At 35.9% G+C, this 22,176-nt stretch overlaps 2 protein-coding genes across 2 annotated transcripts; both read right to left on the reverse strand.

Moving 5' to 3' along the window:
- Positions 1-2,479: 2,479 nt before the first annotated feature.
- On the reverse strand, positions 2,480-7,905 carry LOC113704606 (putative late blight resistance protein homolog R1B-17). Its single transcript, XM_027226494.2, has 2 exons — positions 5,109-7,905; positions 2,480-5,015 (listed from the first exon to the last, which is right to left on the reverse strand). The coding sequence occupies exons 1-2, from the start codon at positions 7,807-7,809 to the stop codon at positions 3,211-3,213; spliced, it is 4,506 nt and encodes a 1,501-aa protein (XP_027082295.2). The 5' UTR covers positions 7,810-7,905; the 3' UTR covers positions 2,480-3,210.
- A 10,180-nt stretch (positions 7,906-18,085) lies between these two features.
- Positions 18,086-21,498, reverse strand: LOC113704588 (uncharacterized). The gene is made up of 8 exons (XM_027226487.2): positions 21,466-21,498; positions 20,756-20,857; positions 20,338-20,464; positions 20,016-20,151; positions 19,844-19,902; positions 19,554-19,746; positions 18,538-18,651; positions 18,086-18,237 (listed from the first exon to the last, which is right to left on the reverse strand). The coding sequence occupies exons 3-7, from the start codon at positions 20,359-20,361 to the stop codon at positions 18,542-18,544; spliced, it is 522 nt and encodes a 173-aa protein (XP_027082288.1). The 5' UTR covers positions 20,362-20,464; positions 20,756-20,857; positions 21,466-21,498; the 3' UTR covers positions 18,086-18,237; positions 18,538-18,541.
- Between the last annotated feature and the right edge of the window lie 678 nt (positions 21,499-22,176).

The following is a 22,176-nucleotide window of genomic DNA, read 5'->3' on the forward strand; positions in this document are numbered from 1 at the left end:
CACTGATGTGAGTTGTTGCAACAGAATCTAACCACCATGTGTGTTTAGGTACCGAAGTTAAATTAACCTCAGAACAAACCAAATTAAGAAGCATACCTTTCTTAGCACGTTAAGCGTGATAGTTGGTGCAATGTTTCTTTTGATGCCCTTCACCTCCACAGAAGAAACAACTATTCTTTCCCTGATCATCTGATTTCTTTTGTTGTTTCTTTTGTGGCGCTGTACCTGCAGCTCCTTTTTCCTTTTTTCTCTTAAATTCCCTGTTTTTATTATTAGTGGTTGACACCAGATAAACACTTTCTGTCTGCTCTTATTTCAACCTTTTCTCTTCTTCTACATAGTGTGAGATGAGTTCATTTAGAGACCAAATCTCCTTTTGACAGTTATAACTCACCTTAAACTGGCTAAACTGTGTAAGGAGAGATATTAAAATCAAATGCACTAGTAACTCTTCAGAGAGTTTCAACTTAAGTGCATTTAATTTCGAAGCAAGACGAGACATCTCCATGATATACTTTCTGATATTATCTTTACCACTATATTTCATTGAAATTAGGTGTGTCAATAGCGTATTAACTTCAGTCTTTTAGTTCTTGATAAACCTTTTTTCAATATCCTGAAGGAACTCTTTAGCGGTTACAGTCGTTTCTGATATTGTTCCTCTGAATGTTTCTGGAACGGCCTTTTTAATGATCATCAGACACAAGTGATTTGATCTCTCCTACCTCTCATTATTTCTCTTTTCATCAGAGGTACTCTGATCTGTAAGAGGTGGGGAAGAATCATCCCTTAACGTAAGGTCGAGATCCATCAGAGGTAGCGGAAGCGTACCTGAATCCAGATTGACAAACTTGATACTTGAATCCTTAGAAAATTTAGGGTGGCCTTCCAAGTTAACACCTATTCGCCGATCCTTGAGAGAGCTCTTTAGTTTCTCTCTGGTACATTTCCTGACGATGGGATATCAGGGAAGAAATATTTTGTGATATTACGAAATACGACAACTAGAATAATCCATGTGATCTGGGGATCATAACCCTATTTATGAGTAATATTTTGTTATCTTTTGGAACCCTATTTCAGCCCATCATAGAAATAGGAGTCCTTAAGTCTCTACACATTAAAGGCTTACATCCTATTAGATACATTAAACCCAAACTATATTTGATCACTTTAATTGGATTTAATCTTAATTGACAGTTTGCAATACATAATTATTCACGTATAAATCTAATGTTGGATTAAGGTTCCAACAGTGTAAACATTAAGTTAAGAGTAAATTTGTGTAGATGTTGTAATCTTTCTCCTCAAACTAAACATATCCCTTGACAAAAAGTTTTGCGCTGCTTTCGATTTTCTAAAAGATATCCAGACTCAAGGCATATTCTTTAATTATTGAATAACAAGTAAAGAACAAAACTCTTCCTATGTAGTATAACTTTAAGCGAAGTTGCATTTGAAAATCAAGAAAGAAGCTTGAAAGCAATATTCTGTCTCTAACTTAAAACTTAATGTCGAATAAGGGGAAAAATAGGAGAATAAGAAATCAATTTATTAAGAAATTAAAAAAAAAGAGGTTATTATCATTGTCATAAAATATTACCCATTTGTATTGCTGAAAAGTTGCTCGGAAATTAGTAAAGGCTACAAATTGAGAATTATTTATTTCTCATCTCAGGATTGACAAACACTAAGTAATGCTTTAGGTAAAGATGTTCACGATTACTCAAAGCTGCGATTAACGTGTGAAATATAGTCTTGCATTTACACTCTAAACATCCTTGAAAATTTGTCAAACGAGATTCTTTTTTTTTTTTCTACTTTTTTAGGAAGAGTTAAATGTACAACATACAATCTCAACCTGAAAATAAGAGTTGTCATCTGGCAAGAAGCACCTATTTAGTGTAACCTCGCATTTTCTTTTGCCCAGCATCCAGGCTTCGTACAAATGGTTTGTAAATAAGGAAAAAAAAAAAAACAAGATATTCGCAGCTAGATATTGCTTAGATGCAAAAGAAAGATAGTCCTTAATACTCGAATCGAGAATATTGAAACTCCAAAAAGCACTTATGTTGGTAATCCCCAAGAAGAAACTCTGAGAAGTACTTAAAAAGGTAATCACCCCAGAAGAGACTTTGAAAGGCAGTTTTGTGTAATGATGAGAGTTCCATAAATCAGAGGGCAGTTCTGAACTGAGACAATCCTGATCAGATTACTAGCTTAGGTCACACAATCTGTCAAATTTTCCTCCCACTTTCGACAACCTTTCCTGGCACACCCTCGAAACACATCATCACCCCAGCAGTTAATTTGCAGAACAGTGACCAGAGAAAAGTTTAACACTCTTAGAGTTCTCCCTTCTTTCAGGTTCAAAGTTCAAATTCTTGGCTTGGCAGTGGAAGGTGAGAAGGGTGTGGAGATGGATGGGATGATAAAAATTAACAAAAAAAAAATAATATTCCCATTTTGACACAACACATTTGACTAAGGTAAGTTTATATTCCATCATATAAGTTTCACAGACGCTTGAGATGCAAGTGTAAACATCTGGAACAAATCAATTTAATCAAATAGTACATTAATTTTTCATTAATACATAGCTACTTATTTGTGCAGTACAATGACAAATATGACATCAATGTAAACAGAACCATACAGAAGATAAAAACGCTTACGGCAGATGATCGTTAGCCTGACCATCTGTGTGAATTTCAGACGATGAAGAAGACTCCTCAATTTCTTCTGGGAACCATCCGTCTGAATCTCCATCTGACCATGAAGAAGACTCATCAACTTCTTCCGAGATAAGGATTTTCAGATCCATGTTTCCATAATCCATCTGTTGTTTCTTAATGTCCCGAACTAAATCTCCTGCAGAGTATAGACATCCATGCACCTCAATCAATTGAAGAGTAAAAGTTTCCCATAAACAAGAAGGGAGCTCTTCCAATTCCGCGCAACCCTCCAAAATTAATCTCTCAAGACTGGGAAAATGCTCTCCAGTGCCCATCCACCTGACCATCTTCAAGGATTCCAATTTCAAGAACTTGAGTTTAGGGAAGATTTCCTCTTCTTCCATGTATTCAATGTCTCCCATGTCCCATTCCTTTTCCCCATCTGCTTGTCGGATTAATTTGAGAGCCTCAAGATTGGGTAGCTTTCTGATTGTGCAAATTATACTCCATGAGAAGTCCTCCAGTGTCAACTTTTTCAGATTGGGAGATGAAATTCAATACAATTTGCAGTAACTTTACCCAGTAGCAGCTTTAGTGATTCTAGCTGACTCAGAGAGTCCATTGCCACGATCCTTGTGCTCTCACTACAAGTTTCCTCTGACTGTAGCAGACAGCATTTCAGTCTGCGGATATTTGGAAACTTCATCATCATCTTTTCCATGCTTTGCCCAAGATAAAGCTTTGGAGTGGAAAACGTGTGTAAATTGTATAACATACAGGAGCTTTCAGGATTTTCCTTTGCCAACCTAAGATCAATCAAAGCACCACGTACTTGTAGGTGCCTCAATTTCTGCAATTTCCAAAAAATATCTTCCAACGATGAAAGAACAAAATCAGAATAATATGTTGTCACACAAAACGTTTCCAAATTCGAGAGGTTTTCCAGCGACGGTGGGATGTATTTGATCCAACCCGAAACAGCCAAGTACCTCAACTGAATGAGCAACCCTAATTCACATAGGAAAGTAAAACCAAGATTAATTTGTTCCAAATCCAACACTTGAAGAAGTTTCAGGTGACAAACAAAGGATAAGTTGTATGATACTCCACGGCTCCCAATACCACGAGAAGAATGTAATAGAGAGCGTACATGGGAACAAAATATCTTTGACTTCGCAAAATGCTTAGGCTGAGAGTGAATGGATAACCGATATAGGTAGTGTGGTTCATCAAAATTAAGAAATCCGTCACATCCTTGCATCAAATGTAGAAATTTTTTATCTTTAGCTTTTCCCAAACAAAAGACATGCAACAAATCATGAATGTGGCATGTCTTGACCCCGCCAATGGATCTTTTTTGCCCCTCCATAACCAAGCTTCTGTTAATTAGATCTATTAAATAGCCTTCTGCTAATTTTTCAAGGCTCTCTGATTCCTTCTTTTGTAGAAATCCTTCAGCGATCCACAGCCAAATCAACTTCTTTACAGAAATTTCTTGGTCTTCTCTAAATGCACTGAAGTAAAGAAGGCATGGCTTCAAATGGTCAGGTAGATGTATGTAACTCAGCTCTAATATACTCTTGCATTGTTCTGTGGCACCAATCTTGCTGTTTGAGTCTAGCCTTTCTGCTACCTCTCCCCACCGACCTTGATCTAGAGTCCCGAGAATTCCAGATATGATGACGATTGATAGAGGCAGTCCATTACAGTTTTTTGCTATTTGCCTCCCTAGAACACTTAGTTCTACAGGATAGCCATCTTCTATGGTAATTGACAGCTTCTTCTCTAGTAACTCCCAGCTTTCTTCTTCATCAAGTGCCCGAAGATGGTGAGGTTTACCGGTAATTCCATGATGCCGACTCGTTAATATAATTCTGCTTCCATTGGCATAATCTGGGAAAGATATTTTCAATGCATTCCATGCCTCAATATCCCACACATCATCTAAAACTATGAGATACTTCTGTTTCCTCAAGTGATTACAAAGTTTGTGAGCTAAATCATCTTCATCCATCTCTGAGTATTGAGCTTTTGGATCAATGCAACCCAAAATCCCAAGCAACAGATCTTTCTTGCAATATACTTGAGAGATACAGCACCATGCAAGAATATGGAAGTGAGATGCAATTGATGGATCATGGTAGACTCTTTGTGCCAGAAACGTCTTTCCTAGTCCAGGCATGCCCACAATGGAAATGATGTCCAACTGCATTGATCCTCCTATAAGTTGATCGATAATTGCTTGCTCCTGATCCTTCAGATATACTGAAGTTTTATGAATGGTTGAGATATTACCCTGTGATGGCACCTGGTGGAATGCTCCAGTCCACTTGCTTCCAGCTGTTTTGAAAAAATTACATAGAGAATGAAAGATCATTAACAAAATCTGGACAGCTAATATCATCATCTTTTTCAAATATTGTGAGATACTACCTTGTGGCACATCCCTCGAACTATTGGTGGGCTTCTGAGCTTTGATGCAGTCAAACTCCCATATCTTGGTTTTAAGAAGCTCGATTTCTTCTGTGACTTCATCAAACAACATTAGAGAATAAAATGATACATCTCCAACTATTAAGGAGTCAATAACAAACTCTGTCTTGTGTGCTACTTCCATAATACTACTTCTAAGAGCTTGGAGCTCTTCAAGGTGGTCGTGTTGGTCCCTGTTGTTCTCCAAGAATGATCTTAAGAATACAAGACCATCTCGCATCGTTTGAATATGAAGCTTTTCCTTCTCTGTGTGCTGCTCCAAATTGTTTTTCAAGAATGATTTCAAGAACGACAAATCTTCTTGGATTGTTTGTGCTTGGAGGTTTGCATCCTGGTTGTGCTGCTCCATGGCATTCTTCAAGTATGACCTTAAGAGGTGAACTCTATCCTCTGCAAAAGAAAATAGGGGATCAACTTCATAGCTTTCTACTTCCTTTAGTTTTTCTTGAAGAAGATCAATAAGCCCCAGTGCATTAGTTGTAAGGAAGTTAAAATTTGACACTACAGGATACTTTTCCTCAACTTCTGCCATAATAATCTTAATCTTCTCCAGCAAACAAAAAAGCTGAATATCTATTTTCTTGGCTGAAGCTTCTCGAATGTTGTTCTGATAAAGTGAAAAAATTATAAGCCCAGCATCATTGACCAGAGCTCCAACAAGATCCTTGATTCTTTCATCTAGCCCGTCACACTTCTCCTTAGTGAGAATGTTTCTCAAGAATTGTAGTCCCTCATAAAGCATCCGCAATTGATGTTTCAAAGATACCATTAAACAGGGAGGACAATTTAGTAGTAGCTCCCAAAGATGACCTAGGAGAGAATCTACAAATTCACCCACTATAATTATATCCTTCTTGGTTGACAGAGTGGGGGATGTTGATCCAGATTCAACGACGCGGATATATGTGAGAAGGGCTCGGTGGTCAAAGGGCTTGATCTTGTCTATTAGTTCTGAAATCTTTAGGCCTAATCCGTCAAGCTCTTGATTGTCATATTTGGAAGACCAACAAATGTAAGAAAGATGTGCTGCAGATAAAGCCGCAACTGCACAGTGCTCCAAGAGATTCCTCTTGGGCTTGCCTTGCAAACTGGCAAAGAGAATGAAATTTTTAAGGAACACTAGCTTCTCTTGAAGCGGTTCTAACAATTTTGCAAGTCTTGAATCACAGGCTTCACCCCAGATGACAATATCCTCAAGATTCTCTAGGAGAAGATAGAAGAATTCCAGGAATTCATCTCTCGAAGGGGAACTGGATTCCAAAAAGCTCTCCAGATATGAATTATGACTCTTGTTGCAATAGTCATACCTGTCACGGCCCTGAGAGACAGATTTTAGCAAGAAGTCCAACATCTCGACGTACATTTCACTGATTTTTTGCCTACAATTCTTTAGAATTCTTCTAAAATTAGAGGCAGCTCCAGCCAATTCTCTGGGGTGCAATCCATCCTCTAACTGGAGAAGAAAAGAGTTGAACTGCTGCCCATTTTCTTTAACAGAATCTTCAAGAAGTCCAGTCTTTGAGGGATTACACAATTTCCTTGCACAAAGGAAAAATGTTTTCACCAGCCTTAACTCTACCTTGAGCTCATTCAAAGCATGATCATCCTTGCAGAAATCTAAGATTGAATCAATGCAAGTCATTGTATTGGTAGACAAACAAATATCAGTTCCATCAAATACTTGATTATCACCTCTGAATAACAAAAAACAAAGATGTGTTGCAAATAAAGCCACAACTACATTTTGCTCGTTAATGTTACTCTTGCCTTCCGTCCGCTTCCAGAGATAGTCACTTGAAACGTTCCATGCTTTTAGGTCCCTTTCAAAAAGAGCCACGACCAGACCAAGTCTTGAATCACGGAGTCTGGCAATGCGGAGAAAACAGCAGAACTTCTCTCGGAATGAGTTGAATAATCTCATTAATTCATATGTCCAAGAAGAATGCTCTCCTTGTAAGCGATCCAAGATACTGGAATACCATTCACCCGTCCAGCCATGCTCCAAGAGCAGCTTCGAATATATCTCTGTGGACTCTGAAAAGAATTGCACCATGGAATTCCACAGCTCTCCACAAAGATGTCTGATTTGCTGCTTCAAATTCACTAGACTTTCTAGTAAACAAGAGTCTCCAGTGGGGGGCAATCCATCCTTAAGAAGAACAAGGTAAAAGATCTTCCAATTTTGATGAATAGAATCTTCAAGGCATCCGATATCTTGCCTAAAATTCTTTAGAATATCTCGAAAAGTAGAGGCTTCTCCAACGTGAAAAGGGGAAAACAGTTTCCTACTTCGATGAACAGACTCTTCAAGGCATCTAACCTGTTGCATAAAATTCTTCAGAAAATCCCGTAAACTACAGTCTTCTCCAATCAAGTGGAAGCGGGAAAATTCCTGATCTAATCCAAAATAAGAGTAAAACTGCTGCCCATTTGGAAGAACAAATTCTAGAAGGCTGAAAAAGGAATCCTCCAATGCCCTCGCATTCGGGATAAAGTCTTTCAGATCTTCTAAATCCCGCTTCAGCATCCTGAAACTACTATCATCCACGGAGAAAACACCCTCGTCGCCCAGCAACTGCAGCTTGTCTAAGATTATTTCAGGGCAATACTTGCTGTCCTGCTGCCTTCTTCTGTAATCCATGAGTCCGGTTCCAGTATTTTGTCTGAGATTTCTCTATCTCCGGAAGTCTGTCGACTTTTTTCTTCTCTACCCCATCGAAATGGACTCACAAGTCACCACCACCCAAAACTTTTTCACTCGTCAAAAGGAAACGAACAGTACAAAAAATGAGACTATTTCTGTTTGAGGGACCAAATTGAAAATTTTATTGCTATTTCGCAAGACCATTTTGAGATTTTTCTAATTTTGAGAGACCAAATGAAAATTTCGATTCACTTTGGAGGACCAAAATGAAATTAATTCCTTTTTTTTTTTTGACAATTTGCATCAACTACTGCTTTTTTTTTTTTTTTTTTTATAACTCTCAAGAGCGCACAACAGCCTAAGGTCAAAACTCATCATTGTGTTTGGTATATAATAGTCAGCAGATACAGATTCAAGCGCATAACTTGGAGCTAAACTTGTCATGGCATTTTTTTTTCAATAATGAGGGTAACTTTTTTATTTTTAGATTGTAAAATAAGGGCTGGATTTTTTTTTTTTGGGTCAAAGTGTTGTGGTGATAATTGACGCCTGAATTGGCTCCGAACATTTGATGACATTGTTTTAATAATGATGGTAAAATTTTTTATTTTTTATTTTTGCCTGCAATGATAATATTTGTATAGCATAATTTATCATATCCCATAGTGAGGAGAGGCTGTGTAAGGAGCTAGCAGATATAAAGATCTGACTAAATCAAAAGGGTGTTCTAGCACCACCTTTGAAATTTGTTTACTGCAGATGGGGTTTGAATCTCCGACCTACAATCCAAAGAAGGACTTAATAATGATGGTAAAAAATTTTTTTTATTTGCTAGATTATGTATATTATATAGGATTTTCTAATGGGTGCCTATTCGGCACTCATTAACTGGATAAGAAACAACCTGCTTAATTAATGCATTAATTATTTCATATTTTAGAAAACTATTTTTAAGGGATTCAAATGTTAAATGATACATATAACCTTCTTCCTAAAAATAAATATCACAAATCTTCTGCTAACACTTATCTTTCTACTGCCAAAATAATGAATTCACCATGGCGCCAAAAGTGATGCTTTTAATGAAAACCACAAAAATGGAACCACCAAGATGCATAAAACTCATATTTTACTCCTATCTAGAACTACGAAAATTTTAACTTATATTTAAAATCTTCAATGCTTTGAGAAAATATATTAAAGACAAAACAAATGTAAATCCAAGAAAGAAATTATCATTTTAATTGAAAATGTTCTTGCATTGGAAGTTCGACTCATTTTAGTTTTTGACATGTTTTCATATTAAAATCATTAATTTAGTTTCAAATTAGTTGCTGGATTGAGTCAAAGTATAGCTTGTGTTAGTCAAGGACCAAAATTTTCATCCATAAGCTTGAGTGAAGTTGCATTTATGAATGAAGAGAGAATCCTGAAGGCCATCTATTGTTTTCTTAAGACTTAGGCCTATTTATAACCTAATTCAGCACTTAAATTTAATAAATTCAGATCTTAACATATTCAGACCGTTTGATAACAAAAAAGTAAACATCTAAATTAATTAAATGACACTGAATTTTCTAGGCAAAACTTGCTCCTAATATTAAGTGATAAGCTATTAACTTATCACTGAATGTGATATATACTCAAATATATTAGATTTAATACTTAACAATTCAATAACTTAATGGATTTAGACTTCAAATTTCAGATTTCAGCCTTCAATTTCCAGACTTTAGTTTATCAAACGCACCCTTAAACTCACATGAGAATACTCATTGACCTCTTCTTTTGGCGTGTCGAAAGCACTAGCTTTCCCTCCTCTCTCAAACACAATAACTCTTTCCCTCTCATGGCTTTCTTTTTTTCTCTTTTATATTTTTAATAAAGTCTTTTCCAGAGTTTTCTAGTAAGAATTTATTATTTTTTAGGGTATTTTAATGTGAGCTTTTTTCTCCTAAAGTTTCCCAATAAAAGTTTTCTATTCTCCAAAGGATTCGTAGTAGAAGTTTTTCATAATTTTTCTGTTTTTTTTTAGATGTGAGTTTTTGTAGATTTAGTTGTCATATATGAAATTCCTTAGGTCTATTTCGTCAGATCACACCCTAGCATCTGAGTTTGAAGCAATTAGTTAGCAAATTTGGTGGTTGGAAATATGTACAATTATCTTTGGGACTATAAGTGTTTTACCTTACTTTTTGAGTTTCATGGTGTAACTTTTGGTTGGGGCTAAATCCACCCCCCTCTAATATAAATCCACACTTTTTACATCCAAATGTCTATAAAGCTCACACTATTCACCGAGACTTCATAGGAACTTCTTCAATACCAAAACTAACCTTTTTGTAGTGGTAAAATATGGAGCCAATCAAGTTCATTTTTTCTCCCACTTTACTGCATCCTTTTATCGTTCCCCATCCTTACCTTCCAATACTGAAAACTTATAGTAACAACTATCATCATCAACTAAAATATACCAGAGCATAGCAAAAATTTACCAGAACAGTTCTCATCTTCTCATACGTAATAAGAGAGATAATAACATTTGTTGGCCTTGTTTCAACCAAGGCCAACAAAAGGAACGAAGAAAAACGTTAAGAAATTTAGAAATTAACATATGTAAGGATCTCTATTGGATATCCAAATAAACATATGAATATGGGTTCTCCATAGAAAATTGAAATCTAAATATCCAATCAAGAAAACCCAATATTATTGATAATAAAAAAAACAAAAATTTCAGGATCAAGACTGAATAGTGATACTTGATTTTCAAATATTTATTGATAATAAAAAAAATAATGATCATGGCAATGATTTCATACTCACTTGGAACTAGAAGTTCGGAGTTTTGCAGCTGATGATAATAGCTGTTTGCTATGGATTGTGAATATCATAAAGTAAGGAAAAGGAATTATGAAAGGACGCAATTGAGTGGAAGGAAAAATAAACTTCATTGGCGCTATCTTTTCCCACCACAAAAGGTTAGTTTTGCTAATGAAAAAGTTTCTATGAAATCCTGATAAATAGTACGGGCTTATAGACATTTTGGCGTAAAATGTGTGACTTTAGGCTAGAGGGTGTGGATTTAGCCCCACCGGTAACTTTTTGTTGACTTTTTTGAGTTTCACAATGTAATTCTTTTATTAATTCTTTACATCTATAGTATCTGAATACGTTTAATGTAATTTTTATCACTTGTGCAAATTTAATGAAATTATAATATTACATTAACAAAAAAGTCAAACGCGAAAGCCATGAATTAAGTAAAGATTGACGCAAGAATCATCTTAATTAGCAAAACGATAGACAAAAAAACACAAAGATCATTATGATTAGATACCTAAATAGCCCAAAAGGCAGAGGTAACAAGAGATGACATATTTGTATGTAAAATTAGTGGTGGAGCCAGCACAATTCTACTTAGCTCTGTGAAATATTCACATTAAAAGTAGTAACAAATAGCAACACAGATATTTAATAAAAATATACAAGAATGCAATAAACCCACAAATCCTACAATCATTAAACTACATATCTTTTGTGCATGGGAAAACCTCACCATTGGACTAAACTTCTTAAATAAGCATTAGGGTTATGCTTGTAGTCATAAAAAATTACATAAATTGCTTTTTTTATATTATGAATGGCTATCAATTTATTTATACAGATATGTTGAATTTCAACATATTATTCTGGACAAAAACAAAAAAATTTCTAAAGCCACCTAAAATGAGCACTTTCCGTTGGTCACTGAATACATTTACAAATTATTAAGGTAAAAATAAAATTCTAAGAGAAGAACGTATATCTCCTAAAAAGTAAAGAGAATACTTGATTATCATCTTTGAAAAACCAACAAATGTAACAATGATGTGCTGCAGATAGAGCGACAATTCCATAAATTTCCGCTTTGGCTTGCTAAGAAACTGGTAAAGAGAAAGAAATTTTTAAGGAATACTAGCTTCTCCTGAAGGGGTTCCAACCATGGTTCAAAGACTCGGCCGAGTTGTCACCGTCTCGGACCTTTCCGATGCGATATCGGAACGATACAATTCCGAGATACTTGACTCGCCGAAACGTCACCGTGAAGAGTTGAAACAGTCGAGTCACACCAAATCACTCCGAGTCATTCCGAATCAATTTGAATTTTTATTATTTTTACTAATTTTTTAATTATTTTTATTTATCATATTTTTTATAATTTTTAGAATATTAAATATTTCAAAAATTCGAGTCTCGTTGAGACTGCAACCGATATGTCGAGACCAATGTGGAAGGGTCCGGACTGCGACTGCGGCTTTGAACCATGGTTCCAACAATTTTTCAAGTCTTGAATCAAAGGCTTCATCCCCGATGACAATATCCACAAGATTCTCTAACAAGGAGTACAAGAATTCCATGAATTCATCCCTTGAAGGGGAACTGGATTCCAAAAAGATATCCAACATACTGCGAGACGATTCCTGACTCTTAAGATAGTCATGTCAATCACGCCTCCAAGATGGCTCAAAATTTCTTGTATCCCATATAACTCTTGACTGAGATACCGATAAGGCGTCCAACATTTCAACATACAGGTTATTTATATTTTCCCTAAAATTCTTTAGAGTTTCTGGAAAATCAAAGGCTGCTCCGGCCAAGTTGCTGTGGGGCAATCCATCCTTTAATTCAAGAAACAGAGAGCAAAACTGCTGCCCATTTCGATAAACAGAACCTCCAAGAAGTCTAGTCTTCAAGGGATGACACAATTTCCTTGCACACAGAAAAATTATTGTCACTAGTCTTATCTCTACCTTGAACTCATTCAGAGCACGATCATCCTTGCAGATATCTAAGATTGAATCAATGCAAGTCATCGTCGTTAGACAGAGTCAGTGATGGTGATCCAGATTCCCGGATTCCCGTATAAGCCAAACGGGCATGGTCAGCAACAGGGTTGATCTTCTCTACTGATTCAGAAATATTCAAGTCCATTCCATCAAGCACTTGATTATCATCCCTGAAAAACCAAGAAAGGAAACAAAGATGTGCTGCAGACACTGCCACAACACCACAGAGCTTCATAAATTCATTCTTGTACTTGCCCTGCTTTCTGACAAAGCATATGAAATCTTTCAGTAATACTAACTTCTCTTGAAGGGGCTTCAAGAGCGTAGCAAATCTTGAATCACGGGCTTCGCCCCATAAGAGATTATCCTCAAAATTCTCCAGCAAGGAGTGGAAGAAATCCAAAAATTCACCTTTGCCAGAAGAACTCAGTTCCAATAAGCAATCCAACATATAATAGCATTCAGGCATCCTTTGCTTCCAGTGCCACTGAAGCTGCAGCTCTAGCGATGGCTCAATATCTTTTGTATTGGACAGGAATCCAGGGTGAGAAAGGGATTGGGACATGGAATCTGACATCCATACGTATGCATCTCTAATTACTTTCCTGAAGCTCTTAAGTTGAAAACAAGAGTCTTCTCCAGAAAGGGGCAATCCACCCTGAAGAGGGTAAAAACACTGCAAATTTTCACGAGCATATTCTTGAATACTGCGAATGGAGAACCCCAATTTGTTAGCACAGAGGAGAAATGTTTTCACTAGTCTTAACTCGACCTTCAGCATAGTCAATCCATGATATTTCTTGCAGAAATCATCCTCGCCCACCAGCCTTTTCAGCTTGAGTAACGCTAAGTCAATGTAAAGTATGTAGTCTGCCTGCTCTCTTCTTCTGCTGAGCATGATCCCTCTTCCAGTATCTGAGATATATCTCTAAGTCCAAAGTACTAGAAATCCGAGAGAGATGGAGAAAGGCGACTGGAAAGAGAGCTTGCAAGAGATGAAGCAGAAGGGCAGGGGAGAAGGGGAACGTAACCAGCAGGGAAGGAGGTGGAAGAGTAGAATATTGCCGTTCTTCCCTTCTTTTTCGATTCCAAAAAGAGCCAAGTAAACATGCCGTTTACAATTTTATTCTTTTGGGCACTCAAAGGAGGACCCCATTAGGCCATTAGCCCACTACGGACCAACTTTTTTGGGCATTATTACTTCGGGAAAATGGCCAATTTAGTCCCCAAACTTCTTTTAAGGTTTTAGAACGGTGTAAAGAACCCATTACTCTTTAGAATGCATGCTTAAATAGGCCTTGTTTGGATTATAATTTTCCACCCAAAAATTTTTGTATTTTTTGCAAATATATTTTTCAATCAATTTTTTATCTCACATAAATTAAATCATTATCGTATATTTTTCTATAAAAACTCTAAAAAATAACAATCCAAGCTGGCTCATATTTTTCCTAATAAGAGAAAGCATGTTTACATAATGTAGAAATAGAGATTCACAATTTTTACTCATACGAATTTACTTTATACTTAGTTTGACCTTGTCATGTGATATATATATATATATATATATATATATATATATATATATATACGCGCGCGCGCACACACATATATATGAAAAAAAGGCTTTTGTGGTTTTGTGGAGTTACTTTAGTGGAGTTACACACACACATCAGACACTCATTAGAATAAAAAAGGCTTTTGTGGTTTCCTGTGGAGTTACTTTAGTCAATTAACTCAAAAGTCAAACTGGCTTTGGAAAAAAGACACTCAGTAGAATTGGATTAAGGTGCTAATTTTTATTTTTAAAAAGTAAAATTAAATTACAAAAGTATATAAATTCAAGGCAGTCAGTAATTGTAGCTGTATATATTCAAAGGACAAATGCAAGTTAGGCGATAATTATTAGTGTGATTTAGGTGGCCCCTGTTACATAATAATAATAATTATAATAATAAAATCCATATGCATACTCTTATTAATAGTGAAGTAGAATTATTTGGTAACTAGACATGGCATACTTCTTTTATTTTATCTACTTTCCTTTTGTTTTATGGACTTGCTTTAGAAAAATTTAGCACAAAAATTCTTTCAATTATGATATGGTAGGACAACAACAAATTTGAGAAGTACTCAATTAAGCTCCTAAAAAACTCTAAAATTTCAGAATGCATTATTATTATTATTTTTTTTTGAAGAGTCGTGTTTGGACAGAAAAATTCCTTCTGCTGTCAAATGTTGTCGATCAGAAAAAGTTGCAAATGTTTCATTATTGATTAAATTTTAAAATTGAAATGCTTTTAAGTAATTCCATTCTTTCTTTTTTTTGTCACTTGTTATCATCTACATCTACACCTACTCCTAGTTCTAATCTAGCCTATAATAGGGGGGTGACCCAACAGGGTCACGGGGAACCAATAGAGACTAAACCACATCGGACCATACGGGTGCACAACACCCACATAGATTTTAAGCAAAGCCACATTAAGTGATAACTTTTTGATGGGAGGTAAGGGTCGAACCCTTGACCTCTCACCCCACACTAAAGGTGGTGGTCAACTCCATTAAAGGGAATTGGTTTTTAAGCAATTCCATTCACACTCCACCTCTACTGCATTTCCAAGTTCCATCATATATTGCAGCAAAAAGAGGTGTGGAAATGAGGCTTTTATTCCCTGATTGCTTTTCTTGCTCAGAAATCTGGACTACATTGAGAATCTGAATGGTCAAACAAACAATGAATGTTCCAGGAAAGCAACTGTCTATCAATGCAAAATTCCATGTGTCTACCAATTTCATTTCATCAGGTCTTTTCCAGTCAATTCTGATGTGCATCTCAGTTTATTTGCAGTTGATAGAGAATGCATGATTTAATAATGTATCCACTTTGACATGTTTCTTGAAAGAAAGGACTTTTGAGAGAATCGAGCCGACCGCGAGCAGCTTGATATAATGATAATTTTATTAAAAATACTATTGATCATAGCAAGACTGGATTTAGTTCTTCTCTCTCTTTTCTTTTTTTGTTTTTGTTTTTGTTTTTTTGTTTTTGTTAACATCAACTAGAAAATATGATAATTCCAACAGTAATCTGCAGAAAATGAATCGCAAATTTTTTGCTCCAACAAAATTGGAGAGCGAACCTCCAGTAAAATTGAGAGAGACATGCCTGAGATTCACAGCTTTGCCCAGGATACATCCAGTTCAGCTAAACAACATTTCCCAGCACACACAAAACACACCATCACCAGCCTGTTCACAGAACATACACAGTTGCACATTCCATCATACCGGCAGCCTCTCTGTCACATGACACAACACAGATGACTAAAAAGATCTACAATCGGATTGTTCATTCCCATTTTCCAGCAAACGTAGTGCGCTTTTTAACACATGACTTCGTAATTTTACATTTACATTCTATCAAATGAAATGTGCACAAATACTTGGGATGCAAGTATAACCATTTGGCATAAAGTAATCAACATTTTCGCAATCCATTTATCAAATGGTACATTCATTTGCTACAAATGTCAACATATTTCTGAATCTCAATCTGAACATGAAGAAAAATCCTCAATTTCTTCGGATGTTCAGATCCTCATTTCCCCAGTTGATCTGTTCTTCCCTGATGTCTTGAACTAAACAACCTACAAGCTCTGGACATCGATGCACCTCAATCAATTGAAGAGTTAGACGTTCCCCTGAACAAGAAGGGAGCTCCTGCAATTTCATGCAACCTTCCAAAATTAATTTCTCTTTTGCCAAATTTGTATTAATTTTTCAATTTACAATTTAGATTAAAGTTACATTTATATAAAATGATTAAACATAAAAATAAGAATTATTACTATTACATATTGCAAGACAAGTTATATGCAAATTTTCTTATATGTTAAATTCGCTTCCTTCTACCCCTTTATCGCATCCACTGAAACTAACAGTAGCATTAAATTTGCTTCCTTCTACCCCTATAAAGTGTTACTAACCCCCCAAAAAAATAAAGTCCTATGATAGTCTGCACTTTCAAGCGAGATGCATTTATTGTGGGTTTAATGAGTTCTATGATCTTATTTGGAGTACTTTCATTGATTAATAACCAGCTATTAGATGCTAGTTTATGCTCTCAAGTTTCAAGAAGTTTTTCCAATTCAGAGATAGAGAACGATAATTTATATCCAACCGTAGAAGATTAGGAAAATGTTAAAAAAGTCTGCTCAGTTTTATAAGTTGTTTGGATAGCAACTCAAATAACATCCTGTAGTAATTAACCGACACGGTCTATGCAGTCCATGTTGCTTTGTTCTGTTTGCCATTGTCCCCCTCTTCCTCTTGTTTTCTCAGATTTCTCTCTACCTTTATAGGAAGTGTCTTCGTTTCTTCTTTGCCTCTCAATAACCGGACCGAGTGTGATCGAAACCCCCCAGTTTTTCCAATAAAAGTACTGGTAAACATCAAGTATAAGAAGTGATTTTAGTTTTTCCCTTCATTGAAAACATTATTGTTCTACCAATAGACAGCCAACTTTTTAAAACAAACTTGAGTGGAATAACCATTTACGAATCAAAAGAAAGAAATGACGTTGATTGAATTTTTTTATTAAAGAAAAAATCTTTTCAACAAGTTGAAAGATCAAGAAAGCAGCTTTTAATTAGACAAGAACATCTGATCCACCTCTCATGAAGTATGCACGATCCACTTTGGTTGCTATAGCAATCGACTGAAGCAGAGCAGCGCGAATTATGCTATGACTTGGGAAATTTGAATAACAAACGTAAAAGTAAAGTAGGAAATCGATGACAGACAGAGTTGATGATGATGCATATCAATGTTTTAAGAATCTTTCGTCCTAAAAGCTATTCAAAAGTTTGCCAATCAAAAGGAATCTTGTTATGAAAACCTTTGGAATCTGAGTGCATGTTGTTAAAAGCATCTTTAGACGCCACCAAAGCTTATCATTCAATTGCCGTATAAGGACCAAACTCGTCTCCAGTAAACTTCAGTGAAGTCGCATTTACTAGTTAAGAAAGAAGTGTGAATGCTATCTCTTGTTTTTTTTTTTTTTTTTTGCTTAATACCCAGAGTCGAATAAGAAAGTATCAAGTGAACATTGACATAGAAATCATCTTAATCTGCAATTACGAAACAAAAAAGCACAAAGCTCACCATGATTAGATACATACATACACAGTGAACTGAACAGCCTGAATGGTGGAGAGTAGAGACAACAAAATCTAGCAGAGAAAGAGGGAAAAACAGCTTTTAGCCGGATACATTCATCAGGTAAAAGTAAGAGTGCACCATAGGGCATCTCTGACATTCACAATCTAATAGTAAGGTGCCAGTACAATGCATAGACCATCATACATTCCTTTTTGAAATGATGCTTCATGTATTTACGAGAGGCGAAGGTAGAACAGCACAACAGAGATTCTCAAAACCCGTTTTACTGCAGGCAGCTTCTCTTTGACAGAACATAAGGTTGATGTGGTTAGTTGCAACTAATACCGAGTTTAATCCTCTTAGCTAGCTTGCTGGCTGGATTGTCGTACAAAAATTTGTTCAAATCTGGGATATGCTAAGCCTGTCAAACAGCCTGGAATCAAAGCCAGAACCAGCCACATTACAGTTCAAAGATATCTTCCTTTCAAGGTCAATGAAAAAGAAAGAACAGGGGTAAAATAACTGTACGGAAAAGACACTAAAAAGAAACAACAGGTCACAGCTTTCTATTAATGTCTACCAAAAACAATGAAATTAATAATAATTGTTTATTCTCTTTATTTTTCAGAACATTTATAATTCTTCTTTAAACTGATAATACTCCAATGGCACATCCTATAGTTTGCAAAAATCGAAACATGCAAACTATTTAATCAGGATAAGAGAATAATACCTTCTCATTCAAGTTTTTCTAGATTTTGAGGTTGTGAAAAGAAGTCTTTTGCATTACGAGCCACCTCTGCCTCCAAGACTGCTTCCAAAACTATGTCAGATCCCATCACCGTATCTGATTTCACTATCAGCAATAAGTGCTTTGTGGCATAATTAGTCATAGCAGATTCATCAATAACCTAAAACTATCAGGTTCATATACCACAAGGCTAAACCACGAGCACTTTCAACGGCCCAACATTTACTTTCAACAAGTAAAAGAAACAAAATATAATATTCCAAGCTTTAGTAATCAATGGATGCAGTAGATTGTGGCCTAACGTTGTGGAAGAAACAAAAAGAGACCAATGATGCATATCCGATAGCCTGCAACATTGGAGAGTCCATGATTGTTTATTCTAGCTAGCTAGTTTTGTTTCTCTATCTCCCAGTCCTTGCTAAAGAAAATAACACTTTCCTGTAAGCATGACATCCTCTTGCCAACTGCCTCCAATCTGTACTAACTAGCAAGGCCAGTTAGGTGGGCGCACTTCTCCCTCCAAACCTCATGAATCCTTGCCTAATCTTCGTCGGCATGAGTCTTGAATTCCAAGATCAAGTGAAGCAGTATATTCTAAAATGACATGCTCAAAAGAAAACAAGCAGATTTCATAAAATGCAACGCCTATCCAGGATCCTCAGCTTCTACTATATCATTCAGGCAACAAACACCTGATAAAAACTAGTAATACTTGTTCATATCTTAACTTCACCACGGAAATGAAAGTTTATTTTAATGTCACCAACAGATACGGTAAGATACATATCTAAGTTACCTTTTAGAACATCCTCAAACATAAAGTTATTTCACTTGCTATTCCAGATAATAGGTCACTACTGGAAATTACCCTCTAAATCACACAAAGAGCAAAAGAAAGACTGAAAAGTCTAGATGATAAATAGAAGCACATTTAGAAAATAGAGAGCAAGAAGAAAGACAGAAACTGGCAAAAACCAAAACAAGAAAATGGCTCACACCTTTTTTACTTGCCAACAATCCTGCACTTTCAGCTGATACTGGTAGGATGGTAAGACCAGATTCATCCGTTAGCTCATTCAGAACTTCATTATTCACAGAAGCAGGGTTCAATGACTTAGATTCAGCCAACTTTGCATAAGCAGTAGCTTGGCTGTGCATGTCAGATGAGGCAGAGGTCCGTGAAGCATAACCCTAGGAAAGACATAGTTTTAACCCTACTGATAAAACTTGCTGCTAAAAGAAACATAAATGATGTTACAGGAAATAGATTTTTAGCAACACGATGAACCTTAGCAGTGGGGATTGCTGAAATGCTCTCTTTACCTGGTTTTCCCAGCCCAGTTTCATCTAAGTCAAACCAAAGGAAAAAAAAGAGTGGGTTGGGGCATGCAATAAGGTGAAAACCTGAAAAGGGAAGATTCAGGCTATTCAAGAACAAGAGTTAAAAGAAGAAGTTATACCACTTGTAGGAGATGTATTCACAGCATTGTCCACAAGGCTCCGAGTTAATGGACCAGGATTCATAAAAGATATAGTTCGAATCTCATGACGAATAGCTTCAAGTTGGGAAATAGTGTCTTGTAGTTCTTTATGCACCTACAAAACACAAAATTAGTACAGCTCATCTACAAAAATCATTGAAAGACAAAGTGCACTTTACATTTTAATTGTCTAGCCAGTGAACCTCAACCACTAACTATGCCATGCATGTGCTTTCTATACAGACAGACAGACACAAACATTTAGAGACATATATCTATGTGCATGTAGAGAGAGAGAGACCTGACGAGCCTGAGATTGCTGCATAACACTATCGAATTGGCCACGGGCCACTTGGACATATCCAATTGCCCTTCCAGCTAACCTCCCCGCGGTTCTTGCAATTATTGGCAAATCCTTTGGGCCTGAACTACAGCAATGAATATCAACACATAAACCTCAATTCAACATTGACTCTAATACGTGTGCACATATGCCAGAGCAAGAGACAGAAAGTATCATTTCCAAAGGATCATCCTTGAAGCCATCCAAGCAAAAATGGAAAAACCGCAAAACACAACACACTTTGTCTTGATAGCAAACAATACAACTAACTACATTGTTTCATCGCAGTTAGAATCTACATCAATTATATGTAGGTAATCATCAAAAAAGATGCAAAGATCAAAATCTATACAAGGAGGAATAGCCAATAGTGTACCAATTAGAGCAGCAGTAGCTCCAATTATGAGAAACAGCTCCCCATAAGAAATCCCAAGCATCACTTTTTCCTTTTGTTCCCCCTCCTCCTAGGCACTTGTAGCTGCGCAAAGTGCATGACAGGGCTAAATTAGTGTTACTTTCTGAAACTTTGGCTCAAAGATAAAACTGTCAGGTGTAGAAAAAATGTATTATAGACAGCCCTTGTTGTCTTCTTTATTCAATGACAATAAATTGCACATTGTATTCAAGAAACAATCAATTAAAATCCCAAATTGCAACCACTAACACCACAATATTCTCTTTTTGCTTCCTCTCTAATGCCGCCTCCTCGCGCGTGATGCACACAAGTACAATTTCGCACATTAACACACAAACAGCACGAAAATCTCTCTTTCCTTTGCATTTTTCCTTTTTTGGGTTCTCATGTGGACATTTTATCAAAAGCTTGATGTGCATGGGCAAAAACAACGATTTTTTTTTCTGCTCAACCTAAACTAAAGCAGGGCCAAACTTTCTATTTCAACCATATCCACAGCCTTTTCCACATAAATGGAGCAAATAGTCACAAAGTTGCAGATGAAATATTGAAATACCAAGAAAATTAAAACAGGACCATTCAACAATACCCAGCAAAAAAATTCAATCTTGTACATAAACTATACATGATTTGAACGAAATTGACAATTGATAGCATGAGAAGCAGCTTACAGTGGTATTTCGAAGAAAAATTGCGCCTTGATAGTATCCCTTTTTTTCTTCTTCTTCTTCCTCAAGGAAATGGAGAGTTCTCAGAGGAGCTGGCGATGGGGGGACGTTGTATTTTGAAACCCAGACCAAATTTTGTCGAACCGAAAAAAGGTGGTCAAGGGTCATGACATCATAAATATGTTAAAACTAATTTTTGTGATCTAAAAGATAATTATACAAATCAAAAAATTACATGAAGCGATTGAGTGATTCGTATAATTAATTAAACTGGTAAATTTGTAATCTTAAATAAAACATGCAAGTATTCTAAAATCGTAAATCAAAGTTGAAGAGTAATTAACTAAGATTTAAAGCTAAATATATCATTAACATTAATATATTTCATACTTTTAGGTTAAGATAGCAAATTTAAAAATATTAATCATTATGTTCTCTTTGGTTATTTAGTGAAATAGCGTAGGTAAGAAAATTGGAGGAAAGTTTGAAATAAAGAAAAAAAAAGTGAAAAAAAGTGAACTGTAAAGTAATAAAATAAACATTGACCAAATTAAGCTCAATAAAACTCATTGAATGCTCCCAAAAAGAAAAAAAAAAACTCATTGTATGGTAAATGAAATTTGAGCCCTTTCATGCCAATTATTTACAGCATAAGGATTATGAGAATAATAAATTCAATTGTTATTATTTAGTTAAATTTATGGGTTGATAACT

The sequence above is a fragment of the Coffea arabica genome, chromosome 1e (genome assembly GCF_036785885.1).
Source record: "Coffea arabica cultivar ET-39 chromosome 1e, Coffea Arabica ET-39 HiFi, whole genome shotgun sequence".
In the NCBI taxonomy this organism is placed as follows: Eukaryota; Viridiplantae; Streptophyta; class Magnoliopsida; order Gentianales; family Rubiaceae; genus Coffea; species Coffea arabica.